This window comes from Gymnoscopelus braueri (assembly GCF_963280865.1).
Source record: "Gymnoscopelus braueri genome assembly, chromosome: 13".
In the NCBI taxonomy this organism is placed as follows: Eukaryota; Metazoa; Chordata; class Actinopteri; order Myctophiformes; family Myctophidae; genus Gymnoscopelus; species Gymnoscopelus braueri.
Window position 1 is genome coordinate 39,318,484 of NC_137615.1, and position 19,765 is coordinate 39,338,248.

The window sequence follows — 19,765 nt, forward strand, 5'->3', positions numbered from 1 at the left end:
GGTACACATCTCATAACATCTGCTGCTCTCTGAGTGGAGAGAGAGAGAGAGAGAGACAGAGACAGATGGATAGATTGATTATACACAGATCCAGTGCTTTAGGGTGCAGCAGTAGAACCAGGTGGATGTCATGAGAATACTGAAGCAATGTATGTAACTTTTGTGTGTGAGTGTGAGTGTGAGAGAGAGAGAGAGAACAGTGTGTCGATCGCTTTAGCCTGCCGCTTCTCAGCATTAACTCTCAGTTCTGTATACTGGAACTCAACTGCACACGCACACGTTCAACACAGAGCTGTACAATCAATGGTGTGTTCAGAGTCGGTCTAGACTGGCCTAAGATGGCTGACCTTCTGCATTCAGTCGCTGAACTGTCTCTTCACCGAGACTTGTCTCCCTACAAGTTATTCTGTAACTCGCAAACACACTTCTGAAACCCAGCCAAACCACGACAGCCAGAGTCAGAGCATTGACACAAGCTCTGATCCCAACGGGAGAAGCTATACGACTGCATTGACATTCAGACTTCCTCTCTGAGGAGTTATCTATAGCCACTTGTCTGACCATAAGGAGTCCGCAGGGAGCTCTTGTGAGCTGGCTACTGTGTGAGTGGGAGCTTCTCAGAGCATCCCTTCCATCACACCCAGCGGGAAGTGCTTTGGAATAGGGATGCAACTATCCATTACCTTAGCGATGATTCTATAACTTTTTTGATTAATCGAATAATAGAGAGGCATTTTAAATCATTTTAACTTTTTATACATCAACGAATCAACGCAAAAACAAATACTTGTTGATCTTTTATAATCGGTTAAGGCGATTTTATACTTTTTACGATGGTGTCGTTAAAGAAATTCTTCATTATAATAGTATAATAATAACTTGAATGATCAATGTCAGTCTGTTGGATGACCTCATTTGTAGCCTTTATGGTTGATACAATTTTTTCTTTTTCATGTTTTTCTTTCACATTTACAGTGAAATTTGCCTATCTCTCCTTTGGGCCCTTCTTACCTTAAAGCCCCCCCCCCCACACACACAAACGAGCTTGTACATCGGCTACTTTTGTTATTGACATACAAAAACTTGCCGTGGTTATGGCTTACATGGTTATGGAATGGCTTGTTGTTGTTCATATCCACTAGGTGGAGATGGGTATGATTAAGTACTGATATTCAGGATTTGGTAATCTTGAAAAAATCTGAATCAGGGTCATTCTATACTGATTGTGATTTTCTTTGAAATATCCGGAAAGGTTTGTCTGGATTGTCTTATCCTGAATCACAAAATATAGGATTTCAAAATCTGATCCGATCAGATGCAGATTAAAAGTTTTTAACTGGTGGGCCCGATGATTAGAGATCTCTGACTATACTGATACGCCTGGGGAAATCTAAATTCAATGTCTCTGAACGGCGGAGAAAATAAGCACTAGTAAACCTACACCCACTGCTTTGAAATCCAATGTTGACACCGTTCCATATGAAGGAATGCTCTTATTTTGTAGAATTTCCAATCAATCAATCAATCAATCAAAGTCTAGCCCATACGTTGAATTTAGACGTAACCAGACCTACAGTATCAGTAGGCCGAGATGTCCGATCTTCTGAGTATGCAAGACTACTTAAGTCCTATATACTAAATAGCCAATCTACAAACTCACAACCCTTTTGTTTAGTTTTTTTAATTTCAACATGTTTGAATTTTTTATTTCACGATAATGATCCAAAATAGGGATGCCAGGGTTCATGTGGTTAAGCTTTTGTTCTGGGGCAAGGTCAAAATGTAGAAAGAATGGGTGGATTCTCATGAAACATGGTGGAAATGATCGAGTTCAAACAGGAGGTGACAATCGAGAGACAGAAAAGGTGTAGGCAGGGCTTGCATTTGTTTAATTATAGGAGGTAGCCATGCTGCAGCTGGCCTCTATCCAAAGCTATACAATAACAGGCATGCCTGCAATTAGGACACACCTGTTAGAAGAAGATACTGTAGCCTTGTCATAATATTGAAACAGACTAATTTGCCATAGAACTGAAGTGGGGTTTGCAGCGGTTCAGCAGCTACACACTGGATGGGAATAAAGATGAAGAGAACCAGCTACTGTTATTGTTATGATAAAGGCATCATTACTGTGTGTGTGCATGAATAAGCAGAAAGGGGATGAGATGAGAGGGAGGGAGACGCCTGTTGTTATTTTCCTCTTTCACAGCATAAGCCATGGGGCCCGAACACACATGGAACGTATTAGCTTCACAGAAGCAAAAGAAAATGTTTAAAACATGCTAAATGTAATGAGAGCATTTATCAGGCTTTCAAATTGTGTGTGTGCGTGTGCGTGTGCGTGTGTGTGTGTGTGTTTGAGTTACCTAATTTGAAAAATGTGGTAATCGTTTAACAAACTCAAAAAAGCAATCGCATGATAACTGATGTTGAAATTGAAAGAGTGCCTGAAATAAAAGCTTTTGGAGTGATAATAGATAGTAAACTATGCCAGAATCCGCATAATAAATTATACCAAAGCTAAAATGATAAAGTCAATTGCAATATGATATCAAGCTAAATTCATTATACACCTTGTATTGCTCACTTGTGGTCCTATACATAACTAACTGTGTGGTAGTATGGGGAAATACATATAAAACTAATACTAATCCAAATTTCATACATAGGAATTGTAAAAAAAAAAAAAGAAGAAAACATTGAATACATAATAAAGTATTAATAATAACATAGAGAACCATATAGAGAACCAACAGCTTTAAAATTCAAAGATTTGGCTTTAACATTTTTTTATTTTACCTGTAATTACCTGAACATTGTTTAAAAAGGGAGAAAGTGAATATGATTAAAAGGGGGAAAAAACAACTAGTGAGGACTGAGGACCGACGTAAATTATCATTGTATTTCAGCAAACCACATGAACCTGAGCGTCCCAATTCTGGCGCAAACATTTGGCAAAGATTGCAGCTCTACAAGCTCACAATGCATCAAAAATGGAGGGGGGCCAAGTATAGATCCCTGGGGAACTCTGGCAAATTATATAGGGCTTAAGTGGTTAAAGGAGTGCAGCTATGGAACACCTGTAACTAGGAACTGAAAACATGTAGAACACTCAATAAGGTAAAACAATATGTTTAAAAAAAATCTTACTGGACAAATATGAAAATAAGGACGATCAGAAGGTTATAGACGGACAGAGTTATGGACAAGGATATGCAAGTTGTTTTTGTTTTGCTTGGTTTATTTTGTCTTTGATGTTTGATGTCTATAGAGGACCTTGTATTGTGATTTGTACTTCCATGTACTGTTACCATGTCTTTCTAAATAAAGTATTCAATCAATCAATCAATGTTACATTTTGAAGTCAATTTGACATGTCATATACATTGTGGTGTCAGCCTACACCTGTTTCAGACTGCAAAATTCTTAAGTTGTGGTATTGTGTTATTTTCAATAGTGGTATTACCTCATTGTGTGTATATATATACTGTATGTATGTATGTTACTGTGTATATGAACTTGTATATTTATACACATGACCTAACTTTTATTCATGTAATTTCAAAGACAGAAAAACAAAGACAGAGTGCAAAAAAGAGTGAGAGACGGAGAGATCGAGACACAAGCACATGGGCGAGCCAGCGAGAGACAAAGAGACAGGGGGGGAACAGGAGATTGCTGAGATAGGATTGTCAACGCTGCACAGATATGAAAGGAGGTTAGGGTTGGCAGAGGAGAGGAAAAGAATACCCAGATGATCTAACTGGCATAAGGGAAAATGAAGAGGGCGAGCTATAAGAGAGCTGAGAAAGAAGAACACAAAAGAAAACTCTGTGAATAAAGGCCCTCATTGAGCACAGCCCAGAGTCTACCTGCCGCCTCCTGTTGCCTAGGTTACCGCTTCTGATGGGCTGACAGAGACGAACAAGGGGAATGGATGGGTGGGGGGGGGGGGGGTCATGCCATGGACAAACACAAACATGAGAAAAAGAATGAGGTTAGGGGAAAGTTATCAGAAATGTCTATTTCCAAACCTCACTGTTTTGCGTTGCTGTTGTCATGTCTCTTGTCCTGTGGGAGGCGGGTTCAACTGTATCTTTCGATCTGGTATAGACAAGTCACACAAACATATGCACACACGTGTACGCGTGCGCACACATGCACACACACACACACACGCACACGCACACGCACACGCACACGCACACGCACACGCACACAACTGTGACAGAATTCAATGCCCTTAAACCAAAATATCCAAGGCAACCCACTCTAGAAACTAGAAACTGACATATTGCATGCAAGGAGGTACCGTCCACCGGATAGGAGAAAGTAGAGGGACAAAAAACATGATGACGTCCAGATTACGTGGCAGCGGGCTGCTGCTCCACTAGGATTAGGGATAAATCCTAAACATAAAAAAAAAAAAAGCTGACCCAAATGTGTACCTCAGAGTTGTGCATGGAAAGATTGACCCAATAAGCCCCTTAAAATGACTGAGATTTCTCTTGAGTCTCCTGGTTCCCTGGATAGTTCATCTCATACACATGTGCACACACGCATGCAGGCACGCACACGCACACACACACACAGAGGCTAGTGTTTTGATAGGGATTTTACAAAAGTTACATACATCGCTATACAGTACTCTCATGACTTCCACCACCTGGTTCTACTGCTGCACCCTAAAGCAGGGGTCTTCAACCTTTTCAGGCCAGGGACCCCCAAACTGATGGGGAGATGGAGCAGGGACCCCCTACCTCGTAGGGTAGGGGGGGCTACCACATATATTGTATATTTATGTATACAATTGTGTTTTATATTGCCTGCTCCTATACGCACCTGCCCCAGTAGGTGTGCAAAATAAAAATTCTCTACAAAATATGTATAAACATACCATGTTATTGTGCATTGTGCCTCCATTTATCTGTTTGCTATGGATTCATGTTATGTTTAAAGACAATTTGACATTTTGGGGGAAAAAAAGAAAAACAAAAGTTATTTGTTTTTTTCAAACAAAAATATTGTTTAATCAAACTCCAATTTCGCGGACCCCCTGCAGTACCTCCGCGGACCCCCTAGGGGTCGCGGACCCCCTGTTGAAGACCTCTGCCCTAAAGCATTGAATCTGTGTATAATCAATCTATCCATCTCACTCTCTCTCCATTCTCTCCATTCTCTCAGAGAGCAGCAGATGTTATGAGATCTACCCCTCTATAATTGCCAGACCCGGGGGGTCAGGACTACATGTGGCTTTGTCGGTCCCCTTTTGCTATCGTTTTCGTCATGTCCCTCTTTTTGATTGGCCAAGCTTAGCGTGACGTAGTTTAGAAACCAGATTTCCGGCCATTCAGATTTCACACACACACACACACACACACACACAGAGATCATATTTTTTTCTCTGGAGTTGGGTAACCAGCCATGGCATGATTAGACAAAAGCCGAGTCCCTCCATCCTGCTGTTCAAACTGTCTTCTGTTCTATCTTTAACAATAATAGACCGGTGCCCATGTGTGTGTGTGCGTCCGTCCGTGAGCAGCTAAATCTCCGGCACCGTTGGCCCGATCGAAGCAAAACTGTGCACGCACACTCCCTGGATACCAGAGCAGAACCTCTGCCCCAGATTTGTATTATTATAGCGCCACCAGGAGGCCAATTTTTTCTTACTCCTACAGATTTTGTACAAACATCACGCAAATCGGTACACAGTATCTCTATAGTCATTAAACCAAACGGATCAGTCAGATTTTTAATATTCCACAATGTTATTGTGCATTGTGCCTCCATTTATCTGTTTGCTATGGATTCATGTTATGTTTAAAGACAATTTGACATTTTGGGGGAAAAAAAGAAAAACAAAAGTTATTTGTTTTTTTCAAACAAAAATATTGTTTAATCAAACTCCAATTTCGCGGACCCCCTGCAGTACCTCCGCGGACCCCCTAGGGGTCGCGGACCCCCTGTTGAAGACCTCTGCCCTAAAGCATTGAATCTGTGTATAATCAATCTATCCATCTCACTCTCTCTCCATTCTCTCCATTCTCTCAGAGAGCAGCAGATGTTATGAGATCTACCCCTCTATAATTGCCAGACCCGGGGGGTCAGGACTACATGTGGCTTTGTCGGTCCCCTTTTGCTATCGTTTTCGTCATGTCCCTCTTTTTGATTGGCCAAGCTTAGCGTGACGTAGTTTAGAAACCAGATTTCCGGCCATTCAGATTTCACACACACACACACACACACACACACAGAGATCATATTTTTTTCTCTGGAGTTGGGTAACCAGCCATGGCATGATTAGACAAAAGCCGAGTCCCTCCATCCTGCTGTTCAAACTGTCTTCTGTTCTATCTTTAACAATAATAGACCGGTGCCCATGTGTGTGTGTGCGTCCGTCCGTGAGCAGCTAAATCTCCGGCACCGTTGGCCCGATCGAAGCAAAACTGTGCACGCACACTCCCTGGATACCAGAGCAGAACCTCTGCCCCAGATTTGTATTATTATAGCGCCACCAGGAGGCCAATTTTTTCTTACTCCTACAGATTTTGTACAAACATCACGCAAATCGGTACACAGTATCTCTATAGTCATTAAACCAAACGGATCAGTCAGATTTTTAATATTCCATCCTGATTGGCTAAGATTGGCTTCCAAAGTTTGCAGGATTGGTTCGTTTTGAACACAATGACACAAATCATGAACGCAGCGTGCGATTGCCGTGAAAGCAAAGCACGCACATTCCCACTAGGCAGAGGAAGAAATGCCACACTTTTCACATTGGCCTGTTATAGCGCCACCAGCAGGCCGATTTTTGTTACACATTTTTTTTTTATAAAATGCCTCAAATCATGAACGCAGCTTCAGATTGCTGAGAAAGGCTGAATAAGAAATGCCACCCTTTGCACATTGCCCTATTATAGCGCCACCAGGAGGCCACAACAACCTACCTGACCTGGCCCTACCTGGAGACCTGTGCTCCGAGGAGCACTTTTTCTAGTTACTTTTGATTGTGTCTCTTTTGACCTTTTGAACAAAATGCCTATAATTACATGCCCAAAACAGGTATAGATTATTAATCGATTATTTTATTAACTTATCAATTGTTTTTTAATCAATTAAATCGATTAGTGTTGCTGTTGCACCCCTATGCCGATATATTTCCCGGCCCTATGTACATCGTTCTACAGCTCTGGCCATGAACTGTACACCGTAGCTGGGTATATATATATCACGTCCATTAGCATTCATGCTCACTCTCTGACTCTGCAGCATTTCATTCCCCACAGACGACAGCGTCGGCTCTGCTAGCTACACGATGCTCACTTTTATACTCTTGTCTCCTTGACAACAGAGCCCCTGTCGAGGGCTACTGCTGGTACAGATAGCATTGGTAGGTAGACGCAAACAAGTGCAGGCTATGCACAAACCAGCCGAACCTTGGATCTTAAAGTGTGACAGTTTTTATAAGTAAACCTAGGCCTAATTGATGCAATCTAGCCAGATATCACTGTGACAACCTTTGTGAATGACTGAATTAATAAGTTAAGATAAAGAAAGAGCGAAAGTAACATTCAGAACACGACATCTGCTGTATGTAAGGCTCATGTTGCAGCACCAATCTTGAATGACTGTATAGACGCAACTTGAGATGAAGAATGAAGGACAAAGAAATCGTCAGTTATCGTGTTAAAAGATCAGCTGACTCTCACATGTTGTCTCACACACACACACACACACACACACACACACACACACACACACACACACACACACACACACACACACACACACACACACACACACACACACACACACACACACACACACACACACACACACACACACACACACACACACCACTAAAGTGAAGATGGTCACTCTCCTCGGGGCCTGCTCCCTGTGAAGCTAAGCCCCCACTGCATCTGATGTCTGATGTTCCTTCACAATCACATCGTCTGATACAGACCTCTTTCCTGGACCTACAGTCCCCCAGGGGCAAACACCAGTGTAAGCCGCAGCTACGCACACATACACATCTGTGGTGCACTTACGATGATTAATATTAGAGTAAGGCCCATTGTTTTAACAAAAACTCATGACCTGCTCATGAATAACCTATAGCTATCTGATCAAAGCTCACTAAACCCTGGGAAACCTTACTTGCTGGTTCAGTTCGAATCTTGGTTTTTGGGCCACAGTTTCGTTTCGGTTTGAAAAGGAAAAAAGTGAAAATTTAATTCTCTCTTTATTAGTAAAAAAAAGCTTTTAAATTAAGCTTTTCTATTCAGTTACATTCCATGACAACATCATAATTACCTGCGTTTAATTTTATTTTCAACTAAGGAACAAAGCTTATGTCACTGAATTCACCTCTGTGCAAGGGAGAGACACTGTTGCAAAGAAAAACATCACTTTACAGCAATAAAGCTCTGGTGTTTTGTTTGTTTTAATCGCTGCATAAGGATTTAACAATGCTTACTTATTTGAGCTGTAGTGTTGGAAATAACGAAACTTTTGAACGAGGTGCACGCCAGAGAGTTGAGATGACAACAACAGACATCAATGCAGTAGGCTAATAATGCTCATTTATTAATCTGACGGTGTTGCTCGTCGATGCTTGTAGATCGGCTATTTTTGGCGAGCAACACCTTTGAATTTACTTGAGGGGCGGCGGGGGAGGTTTCTCCAGTGTCACAGACCCAGTAACAATTCAGCAGTAAGAAAGTGTAAAGTAGTAACATGTGATTTAATTGCTAAAACTGTGGATGGCAAACCATACGGCTCAATATTAAACTGAGAACCTCATCACTACTCTACACCGGGGCAACTTAAAAAAACTCTAAAGAATTCAACAACATTTAAAAATAGTGAAAATAGCTACAGCACAAGCTCAAAACGTGCTGTGTCAGCCATTTTCACTATTTTTGAAAATAGGGCTTATTTTGTCCCCATCCTTTTTTCCCTCTACACCACAGCTTGCAGATTGGCTATTTCCGTGGAATGTTTGCCTATATGTGCCAAATTTTGCCTAGTATGACATGCCCAGAATAGGGATGTAAGGATTCATGTGGTTAAGTGGTTATCACTCAGTATAGTGTAGAACACTGGTTCTCAAAGTGGGGTACAGAGGGACCACTAGGGGTCCTTGAGGGAGTTCAAGGGGTCCCCAGCAAAATGAGGAACAGTTTGCACACTTAAGCCCTATGTTATTTTTCAACTATTAAAAAATAGCCGACCCGTTGTGAGCCTGTAGATCTGCTAGTTTTGACAAACTAGGGTGATGCCAATTGGGAACAATGCCTGTTGGGAGCAATGCCTGTTGGGAACAATGCCTCCCGCTCCTTGTTATGCAATGCCTGTTAAGTGTTAACCCATTGTACCCGTTGTCAGAGTACTTAGTGCAGTACCAATTATAAGAGGTCAATACTATGACGTCAGTTTGATGACATCAGGGACCTCCATATGACATCAGTATTATGACAACATACTGTATTGATCTGACAGACAGACAGACAGATACACGCTTGATGCATGCACGCATGAACACATAAACATACACGCAGATGAGATAAATGTTGACAAATCGTGATACATCCTCTCTTATCCTGGCAAAACAACTTTTCAGATTGTGGTCCACAGCCTAATACATATCAATTTGGGGGTCCTTGACATGAAAACGTTTGAGAGCCACTGATGTAGAAGCATCAGTCAGAGTTGACACAGCTCAGTGGAGGGAGAGAGGGGGGCATATTATTACACACATACATACAGTACAGTGGCAAAGTGCAGTCACGTTGTTCACGACTTCAGGCAATGTGCTGCTGCTGCTGCTTCTGCTGCTGTTGCTGCAGAGAGTCGGCTCCCGTTTTATCCACTTGGATCCCCGCATTCATATTCTGGGGGGGAACACTAGCCGAAAGATCTACAAGCTCACACTGATGTGGTATTAGCTTTTAGATCGGCGATTTTGTGCAGACCGAAAGAGTAAAGAGCCAACTGAACAATGTGAGTTTACTAAGTTTAGGGGGTTTAAGGTGTTAACCTTTTTGTTTTCTCATTCTGCAATTTCTCCATCATGTTTTTTTCACCATGCATTCACCCAATCCTGATTCTGTATAATAACTGACCACCAGCGCTGAGGCCATCTAACTGGTCTGTTGATAGTTTTTTGTCTCCGCCCCCAGACAGACAAACCGATGGAGACACGCCAACAATGCTTCCTTATCTGAGCCTGTGAATGGGACAATAGCTCTTTCTGGGTGTTCCTCATATTCCATAATGGATTCTGCTATCATACAATGGGAAAATTAAAGCCTTCTCGGTGCACTCAGTCAGTACAGGACAGTTACTCATATGAAGCAGATATGAACTAAATGTATACAATAAACCAAACAGACAAAAGGGCACTATGCACACACATACGCGTCACACACACGTTTACACGATACACCGCCACAGCACTGACTCCTCTGTGCCCCCGCGTATCTCAACACATCCGACTGACGCATCCGACTGACTATCAAAGCATCATTCATATTAATGGCAGCATTACACAGTCCCTTTCATTCATGCTGGGTTAGTGGCGCTGTGATGCATGGAAATGGCCATGAAGACCAACCTGCCGTCTGACAAATGTGACCGCGGCAGACGCAGCACAGTGAGCAGCATGCATCACATCAACACGCCAAGGTCACCAAGGTCGAGGTGTGCTTTCTAAATGACCACGTTTTCTCTCCCGAACACAAGAAATAACCCCCCCGGGGCCTTCACATCACCTGTATCTTTCCACAGGAAGGACTTAAGAAAAGCTTAGCGTAATATAACGAACATTGCCATCAACTATTAGAGCTGTAAAGTCCTGAGATGGAAACGTTCTAACTGACCTTCTCCAGCTTTTCAAAGTGCTCCCTCAGGAACTTCATAGGACGCTCAGGCTTGGCGATGCAGAGGTTCACAATGCACTCTTTCAGGATCTGCTGAATGTTGTGTTTCTGCACGAAGACCTCGCAGCCCTTCAAACTCTCGTCTTCTTCCAGATTGGAGGAGGAGGAAGTGGCCATTATCTTTTATCTCTGGGGGGGGGGTGCAAAATGGAAAGCAGAGACAAATAGGAGGGGCAAAACAAGAGGAGTGCGGGAAGAGAGGGGAGTAGAGGAGTGTGGGATGAGGGGGGAGTAGGGGACAGAATGAAAGAGGGAGGGAGAATCAGAGGCAGGAGAACAGTGAACATTTAAGCCCCTGGTTGTTTGTGTCTCTTTGACGGATGGTGTGAAATGAGGTTCTGTCACTTCCCTGAGCAACGTGATAGATGTCTGCATGGATCACGTGTCCGTGTTGATGTAGAATAGATGGACAATTAAGTTAATGCATCACTGGAACAATGCTATGAAACTAAATGTTAATGCTACTGAAGATAACCACCTGTGCAGGAACAATGCAAGTGGGAAGAAAAGCACATACAAGAGCGTAACTAAACTGTAACAGATCTCTGCTGTTTATAGATACAATAGGTTTGAGTTTAGTTATGTCAAATAACACAGCAAAGATTACAGAACAAGGCAAGTAGGTAGAAAACTACTTTGACAAAGACCGTCAACTCTTTAAAGATAATACCTGGCTCATATAGGTTTATAATCGATGAATTCAGAGTATGACAACAACCAAAATACATGTCTTACGAACAGTAAATAACACAAGGCATAAAAAATATTAACTGTGCGTGTGTGTGTGTGTGTGTGTGTGTGTGTGTGTGTGTGTGTGTGTGTGTGTGTGTGTGTGTGTGTGTGTGTGTGTGTGTGTGTGTGTGTGTGTGTGTGTGTGTGTGTGTGTGTGTGTGTGTGTGCGCGAGTGAGAGTGTGATATGATAAAACAGCGCACCTGTTCCTGTAGCCAATAGATAACAGTAGCTAAGCTAACGCAGCTAGCACGTCTTGCTGCAGTGACAACCGAATCACGACAAGAAATCACAATGAATGCATAGCTCAACGTTTTGACGCCATGCCTTATTAAGTTGCTGTTTTACAGCGAGGAGGCTGTCATCAAAACACGGCCTCTGTGTCGCACTACTGTCGCCCTTACCGTTGTGTTTGGGAGGATGCTGAGGAAACACAGTGGGAGTGGGATGAAGCTGAATGCTGGGATGCTGCTACTGCAGCTGGTTTATTGAGTCGAGATCCCATCACCGGGGAGGGGCGGTCACGCTGTGATTGGCTAGTTGGTTGTCAGGCAACCGATGATGAGAGAGGAGACCTATTATAAAAGGATAACGTAGCCCTCATATTTAGTTATTTTTGTGTTTTGCGTGGTTGTGTCAACTAAAAGGCAGATTAAAAACTAGGTCTGGACTTAACATCATAACACAAAAGACACAGACCACAGACAAAACAATATTGTGTCTAAACAGACCAGTCAATGAAGTTGAAGCTGAAGTTGTATTTTTTATAATTTTCATCTACCTTATATTACCTGGCTGGCTGACTGTCATTGTCCCAGGCTCTCTAATGATTAGATTAGAGTCTAATCGGCAAAGCGGTCCAAAAGTAGTTGCCTTGACAACCACCAACTAGCCAATCACAGCACGACCATCCCTCCGGGCTATGGGATCTCTGCCTTTTCTGCCTCTGCTGTGTGTGTTGCGTCGGTTCTGGTGACGTCGGCGTTACGTCGCTGTGTCATGTCTTGTTTGGGCTCTGCTCTGATTAGCTGAACGCTCCCCCAAACAAACATGGCGGAACATGAGCACCAGACAGCAGGAGCAGCGGCAGGGACAGCGGCAGAAAAGGCACCAAACACCCCCGCGGGACACTTCGACTTCACGGTGCCGAAGAAAGAGATCACCACCGTGCCCGACATGGGGAAGTGGAAGCGGTCGCAGGCGTACGCGGACTACATGGGCTTCGTCCTGACGCTGAACGACGGCGTGAAGCGGAAGAAGATGACGTGCGACTACGAGGTGTCCGAGACGGCGGCGAGGCTGCTGGCCATGCTGGGCACGCTGGACCGCTGGATAGACGAGACCCCTCCCGTCGACCAGCCGTCCCGCTTCGGGAACAAGGCCTTCAGGACCTGGTACGCCAGGCTGGACGCGGAGGCGGAGTCGCTGGTGGCCGCGGTGCTTCCCGCCGAGCTGCCCAGCGCGGCGGCCCAGGAGGTGGCGGAGTACCTGAAGGAGGCGGTGGGGAACCCCACCCGGATAGACTACGGGACGGGTCACGAAGCCGCGTTCGCCGCCTTCCTCTGCTGTCTCTGCAAGGTCGGAGCCCTACGGGCCGACGACCGGCTGGCGATCGTCTTCAGAGTGTTCGACAAGTACCTGATTCTGACGCGGAAGCTGCAGAAGACGTACAGGATGGAGCCCGCCGGGAGCCAGGGCGCGTGGGGCCTGGACGACTTCCAGTTCTTGCCCTTCATATGGGGCAGCTCGCAGCTGGTGGATCACCCCACGCTGGAGCCCAAGCACTTTGTGGAGGAGAGGGCGGTGAACGAGCATCACCAAGACTACATGTTCCTGGAGTGCATCAAGTTCATCAATGAGATGAAGACGGGGCCCTTTGCGGAGCACTCGAACCAGCTGTGGAACATCAGTGCTGTCCCCGCCTGGTCCAAAGTCAACCAGGGCCTGATCCGAATGTACAGAGCTGACTGCTTGGAGAAGTTCCCTGTCATCCAGCACTTCAAATTTGGTAGTCTGTTGTCTATCCAGCCAGTGAAGCCTGCTTGACCGTCATCACGGAGGAAGAACATGTATGTGATGGATAGACCAAACTTCCAACGAGACTTATTCCCCCTCCTCATGCCCTCTCCTCCCATTCAGATACAACACTAGCACAACATATACATAGATTTCCACTCCAAATCATGAAAAGCATTCATGCATGTAAGTGCACATGTGCAGGAATGTGGTCCTGGAAGCTGTCGTATACAATGCAAGGCTTAGAATCTATGATTTTTCTGTCAGTTTATTCATATTCATGGAGAGAATGTGTCCTCTTATTTATGTAACCTCTTATTTGAGGTTATATGGAAACCTTTTTTAGAAGGGTACAAGTGTTTATTGAAAGTGAAAATGATTGGTTAAGTTTTGTTTCATGTGGTCACATACAAAAAGGAGTGATATAAATGTTATTTTGTATTGAAGTGGACTGGAATGTTATTAACTCACCTTAGTTTTCTCCTATTTTGGCCAACTGTTGTCGTTCTGTTGTCAACATCATAACCATACACATGCCAGCAACACGTGTGCTTCAGTTTTATGTATTCACCTGACAATGTGTAAACGCTTGTGTGTGCCTTCATGTCTCTGAAGCAGTTTCAGCTCTGTGCAGAACTGTAGAGCTTACACAGTAATAGAGCTTAAATGTTGCAGTATTTTTTTTTTACATCACATTATAACATACCCCCCCCCCCCCCGGATATGGGCAAGACTAAACTACAGATGACATAATTGCACAGGATTAAGCTAAATCACTGTTATACAATTGTTTGCTTTATCGCTTCCTGAAGAGTCAATAAAGTTTTGGGTTTTGAATCAGAAGCTATTGTGAAGTTGTGGTATTGTTGAACGCTTTAATCTACGATTGTGTTCGTTTATTTATTGCACCAATGTCCTATTTGAGGTACGAGGAACCACACATACGATGAACAATGGTCTGGGGAAATGTTAGTATAATATTGAACATGGATCTTTTCTGGGGTTTTTTGGCATCTAGGATTAGGTATGTACCATATGTCCAGGGATAAGCTGCAAAAGTGTGAAAAGTATTTTTAATTTCAAAAAAGGGATAGTTCACCCAAATGATTTTTTTTTCCTATGGATTAGTCACCCCGTGGAGACTTTAATTTATGGATATTTTTTTGTTTTTGTCGCATTCCTAAGCCAATAATTTGATGACCGGCAGGCAGCGGTTCCGGTAGGAGACACAAAGGAGACTCTTTTTGTGTATACCGGAACCTCTGCCGGTCATCAAATTATTGACTTAGGAAACGACAAAAAAATATCCATGAATTCGAGTCTCCATGGGGTGACTAATCCATAGAAAAAAAGTTATTTTGGGGGTGAACCATCCCTTTAACCACTTAAACCCCAGCATCGACAAGCTCACAGCATCGTGAGCTTGTCGATCTGCTATTTTCAGCTAAACCTTTCCCCACAATAACAGAAAATACACTAGTATTGAGTACTGAGGGACTCCAGTAACACATATGGGGTTTAAGTGGTTAAATAAATGTCTAAAATAGGTATTATTTTAGCCTATTTAGATCACATTATAACGTAAAATCTCCAGGTTATGAAAAGGTTCAACTAAAGATTTAATACAAGAACTTAATACAAATGGGCAAAATCACCGTTAGGAAACTGCCTTGTGGCTTCCTGACACTACCATTGGCTCTCAGAGTCAATAAAGTTCGGGCTTTTGAATCAGGCGCTGCCGTAAAGTCGTATGTTTTTGTCGTGGAACTCCTGGGTGTCATAGCAACGGTAAAAATGGCAGCGACAGCGGCTGAAGACAAGCGTGCTTCTGCCGAAGTCGTGAGAAGTCTGGCCAGACATTTAAATTGTCTCAATGAAGACAACAAGACGACGCGTAAAAGGGCGCTGGAGGCCATCAAGAAGGAAACCATTGATTCGGGTCTCTCCAGTGGCGCGTTGCAGGAGGTTTTCTCCTCTCTGCTCAAGCCTCTGCTGAAGTGCCTGTCAGACCCCATGGAGAGATGCAGAGAGACTGCCATCCTGATGCTGGGAGACTTTATTCGCTGTGTTCCTCGGCCGGAGGAATCGCTGCCCTATTTGATTCCCTGCGTGGTGCTGCGGCTCGGAGGAGAGGAGGTGGTGGAGCCGGCGGAGGAGCTCCGTCTGTCCCTGATGGAGGTTCTGACTCTCGCCGTGCAGGTGTGTGGGAAGCATCTGGCTCCGTATCTGGACGACGTGATCAAGATCTTGCAGAGGGCAACCGTCGATCCCTTTCCGGAGGTCAAAAGAGAAAGTTGCAAATGCATCGTGAACTTTGGAAAGTCTGTACCAGGTAGGTCGGCGGCGATAGCAGGATTTGTTGTTAAAATGCGTTGCCATGGTTCCCGACACACGCTTTACTGCAGACGCTCTTCCTCAGTCACTAGCTCACTCACTCACTGCTGCTAGACCTAGTGGCAATCTAGTATCTGATCTCATAACTATATACTGGTAACAGCCTGTTTACCATGGCAAGTTCAAGTTAGACCAAAGCACAGCTTAAAAGACCATACCAGATGTTACTACATGTCAATATCCATTCTCACCAGATTTGTCTTATTGTTTTTCTTAGCATGTCAATTTGATTAGTCATTAAAACATGATTTCAGTTACACAATTCCTTCATTCTCACATGTAAATAATAGCAAGTACTGTATCATGTGAATTAGGACTCTGGTGCTGGGTTTCCATGACCTTCGTTCTGTACAGATCCAGGATAATCTGAATGACAAATACAACCGGACAGCAGTTTAAAAGTTCATTCGATAATCAACAATTCAACAAATAAAGCAGCAAGAAATACTGTAGCTATAAACACATGCAACATTGTCTTGAGTCCACAGTCAGATCATTCCCACAGATAAACATACATGATGACAATATAACTATGACATAAAATCATCAATAAGAGTAGCTTAGATGCAGAAGTCATATCAGGTATTACTATTCTTCCAGATCCTTCTTTTTTTGGGTGTGGTGAGAACTGTTCCTTCAACTCATGAAATGAAAAGATGTTTTGGTTGAATCTTTACACTCGTGTTTTGATTTTGACAAAGATAAAAGGTGCTGTCAAGACTTTCTCCTGGGCTGTGTAGCAATAATTGCTATTTATCATGGGAAATATTAATTAACATAATTCCATATTCAATTTGATTAAAAAGTGATATTTATCAAATCAATACATTTTTTCTATTTTTTTAAATTAGAAAATGTATATTTTCCATGGTAAATAGCAATTGGTCAGTCACATTATGGTAAATTTTCTAGTAGAAGGCTTTCTCTGATTCGAAGCAATAGCTTATCTTCTGCTACATGTTCTGCTTGTATGACTCTCGTTTTGAGTCTGTCTGTCTGTCTGTCTGTCTGTCTGTGTTATGCCCCGATATGGACATACCTAATGATGTCACAGACAGTGCTGACATTAGTGATGGCTGCTTAGACTGGCATCAAAATACCTTGTGCCTATTTTCTCCTACCTTGTGCCTATTTCGGCATCAAAATACCTTGTGCCTATTTCTCACCGCGCACTAACCCAGCCAATGTTGCATACCGATACTGATATAGACAGACACACAGTGCTGACGTCATAATGCTGATGTCACAGCCTGGCCTGCAAGTACGGGTACTGACGATCTAAGGTGATAAAACACCTTAGTTCCTATATTATACTAGGCTGAAGCTCTTTGGGAATGATGCCCGCTAATAGAGTTATATATGTTTTGCAGACGGGGGCAACCTCTTAGCCTGGTAACCCCCCCCCCTCCGGAAATCGCATTGCATTCAAATGCAATGCAATTTCCAGGGGTGGTGGTTTACTAGACTAGCAACCTCCGCTAATGGCTAGAAGTCGAAATTAGACTGCTATGGCGATGGTCCTCCTTTAAATGCTATTGTTGGTTTAAAAACGTAGTCACTTAAAAAGTACAGTAGTGACATTGAGCTTATGTTTCACTAACTGTACTGCACACCTGCCTTTCAGAGCATTTCCACATGCAGGCTGAGAGTCTGATTAAGCCCTTGATGCAAACCATTGCTCATCAGCACTCCCGGGTGCGAGTGTCTGTCATCGAAGCCACCGGGACTGTGATTCAGCATGGCCCGGGGAAAAGCATGGATGATGTGCTGTCTCACCTGGCGCAGAGATTGTTTGACGACTCGCCACAGGTATGGATTATTACTGCTGGAGCTTACACAGTGGTGGAAAGTAACTAAGTACATTACTTAAGTACTGTACTTAAGTGCAATTTTGACGTATTTGTACTGTACTTGAGTATTTCCAATTTCCAATACTTTTACTTCTACTCCACTACATTTCAGAGAAAAATATTGTACTTTTACTCCACTACAATTATTTGAAAACTTTAGTTACTAGTTACTTTTCAGATATAAATTATTACATTATAAAACATACATTAACCACTTTAGCCCTATTTTATACATAGGCTATTTGAAAATAGACGATCTACAAGCTCACAACGCGTCGCATCGTGACGCGTTGTGAGCTTGTAGATCGGCTATTTTCAAATATTTTAGTACTTTTACTTTCTGTACTTTAAGTATATTTTGATGCCAATACTTTTGTACTTTTACCTGGTGTCCAGGTGAGGAAAGCAGTGACCGTGGTGGTTGGTGATTGGCTGCTGCACATGAGAGACAGATACTCCTACTTTCACAAACTCCTCTCCCTCCTGCTGAGCAGCGTCAGTGATGAGATCCCAGAAATAAGGTAACAACATCAACGGTTTTACTGTTTAAAGGACCATACCGGTGTCATTGTCTATTTGGTATATTGTTCATACAGTAAATATACACCATTTTACAGTTAATAGCATAGACCATTTTGCAGTTACTAATGGCTTCACTTTTGGATTTCACTATCTGTGATAATTGAGTCAATGTTGGCTAAACATAATTGATTGATTTATTCAGAAGTCATGGACATTTCAGTTTAGTTCATAAATCAATCGTTTCTCCAGGGACCATTTCAAATCAATCTGTCTGAAATTGCATTAAAACGCTATAATATGTGTATGTGTCCTGAGTTTGAGTTTAACCCTGGTGCAATGCGATGCATTTTGAGCTTGTAGATCAGCAATTTTCTATATTTGGCATACAGTATAACAAAGTATATAGGGCTTAAGTGTTTAAGTCTCACAAGTTGGACATGTAGCCCCACAATAATTCAATATACAACAATAATAACACATATTAGACATTTGCTTACTTTAGTTTCATATAATGCATGCATCTTATTCAGTTACTTACGCTTAAGATTAGATAAGCTAAAGGGATATCACAAGTTGAACTATCTCTGGCCCATGACAGACAGACGGACAGACAGACAGACAGACAGACAGACTCACAGGAGTGAAAACATAATCCCTTACTCTCCCCCCTTTCCCACCTCCTGGCGGGGATAATAACACAAGTGGTCTCTCTCAAGGGATGGTTCCCACTAATGATGATAATGATGATGTCTGGGTCCCTCTCCTGCAGACTGCTGGCTGCTGACCTTTGGAGGCAGACAGGTGCTCAGTGGGAGAAGGAGAATGAAGACGACATTAAGGACAAGATGGACTTCCTTCTTGCCCCACCTCCCCTCTATCCAGCAGGAGGTCAGTCTGCCTAAAATGTCTCCATGATCCGCCTATACAGAGACCGCTAGAATCGTGCTGCGGTGCACATTCTATCCTTTGCGGTTCTATACCTTTTATCTATACTCTCTAGTACAATGGTGTCGCTCGCAGAAAGAACGGATCTTCAAGCTCACAACGCATCACTTATTTGTATCAGTTATTCTTATTATTTTTGCTGTTTTGGAAAAATAGTGGTTGGTTAATAGTGGCCCCACAAGTAAGTAAATTTACTACAAGAGTAGTAGAGTGCCAGTGGCCAACCTGGTGACCTGGGATCATTCCCACCTTGTTGTATTTCCCATGCTCCAACACATATCAACGTACTTGGCCATGTATTTGGATGCTATCCAGATCTTTCTCTTCCATTGAGTCGGGTAGCAAAATGTACAGTATAAAA

The 19,765-nt window shown here is 43.0% G+C and overlaps 3 protein-coding genes across 3 annotated transcripts in view; 2 read left to right on the plus strand and 1 right to left on the minus strand.

Annotated features, from left to right (window-relative positions):
• LOC308098459 (cAMP-dependent protein kinase type I-beta regulatory subunit-like) overlaps window positions 1–12,140 on the minus strand; it is a 131,955-nt gene extending 119,815 nt beyond the window's left edge. Inside the window, 2 exon segments of the mRNA XM_080446817.1 lie at window positions 10,887–11,075; window positions 12,082–12,140. Of these exon segments, the coding sequence (XP_080302943.1) occupies window positions 10,887–11,063 (177 nt within the window). The 5' untranslated portion in view covers window positions 11,064–11,075; window positions 12,082–12,140.
• Window positions 12,141–12,717: 577 nt separating this feature from the next.
• Window positions 12,718–14,536, plus strand: ptpa (protein phosphatase 2 phosphatase activator). Its single transcript, XM_080447296.1, has one exon. It carries the CDS (start codon window positions 12,728–12,730, stop codon window positions 13,721–13,723), a length of 996 nt encoding a protein of 331 aa, XP_080303422.1. The 5' UTR covers window positions 12,718–12,727; the 3' UTR covers window positions 13,724–14,536.
• A 948-nt stretch (window positions 14,537–15,484) lies between these two features.
• dnaaf5 (dynein axonemal assembly factor 5) overlaps window positions 15,485–19,765 on the plus strand; it is a 46,906-nt gene continuing 42,625 nt past the window's right edge. Inside the window, exons 1-4 of the mRNA XM_080446808.1 lie at window positions 15,485–16,025; window positions 17,712–17,896; window positions 18,334–18,458; window positions 19,229–19,347. Coding sequence (XP_080302934.1) covers window positions 15,488–16,025; window positions 17,712–17,896; window positions 18,334–18,458; window positions 19,229–19,347 — 967 coding nt within the window. The 5' untranslated portion in view covers window positions 15,485–15,487. The remainder of the gene's footprint in view (window positions 16,026–17,711; window positions 17,897–18,333; window positions 18,459–19,228; window positions 19,348–19,765) is intronic.

What these genes read in the sequence shown, in the direction of transcription:
- ptpa (XM_080447296.1), top strand. Translation starts at nt 12,728, where the DNA reads ATGGCGGAACATGAGCACCAGACAGCAGGAGCAGCGGCAGGGACAGCG.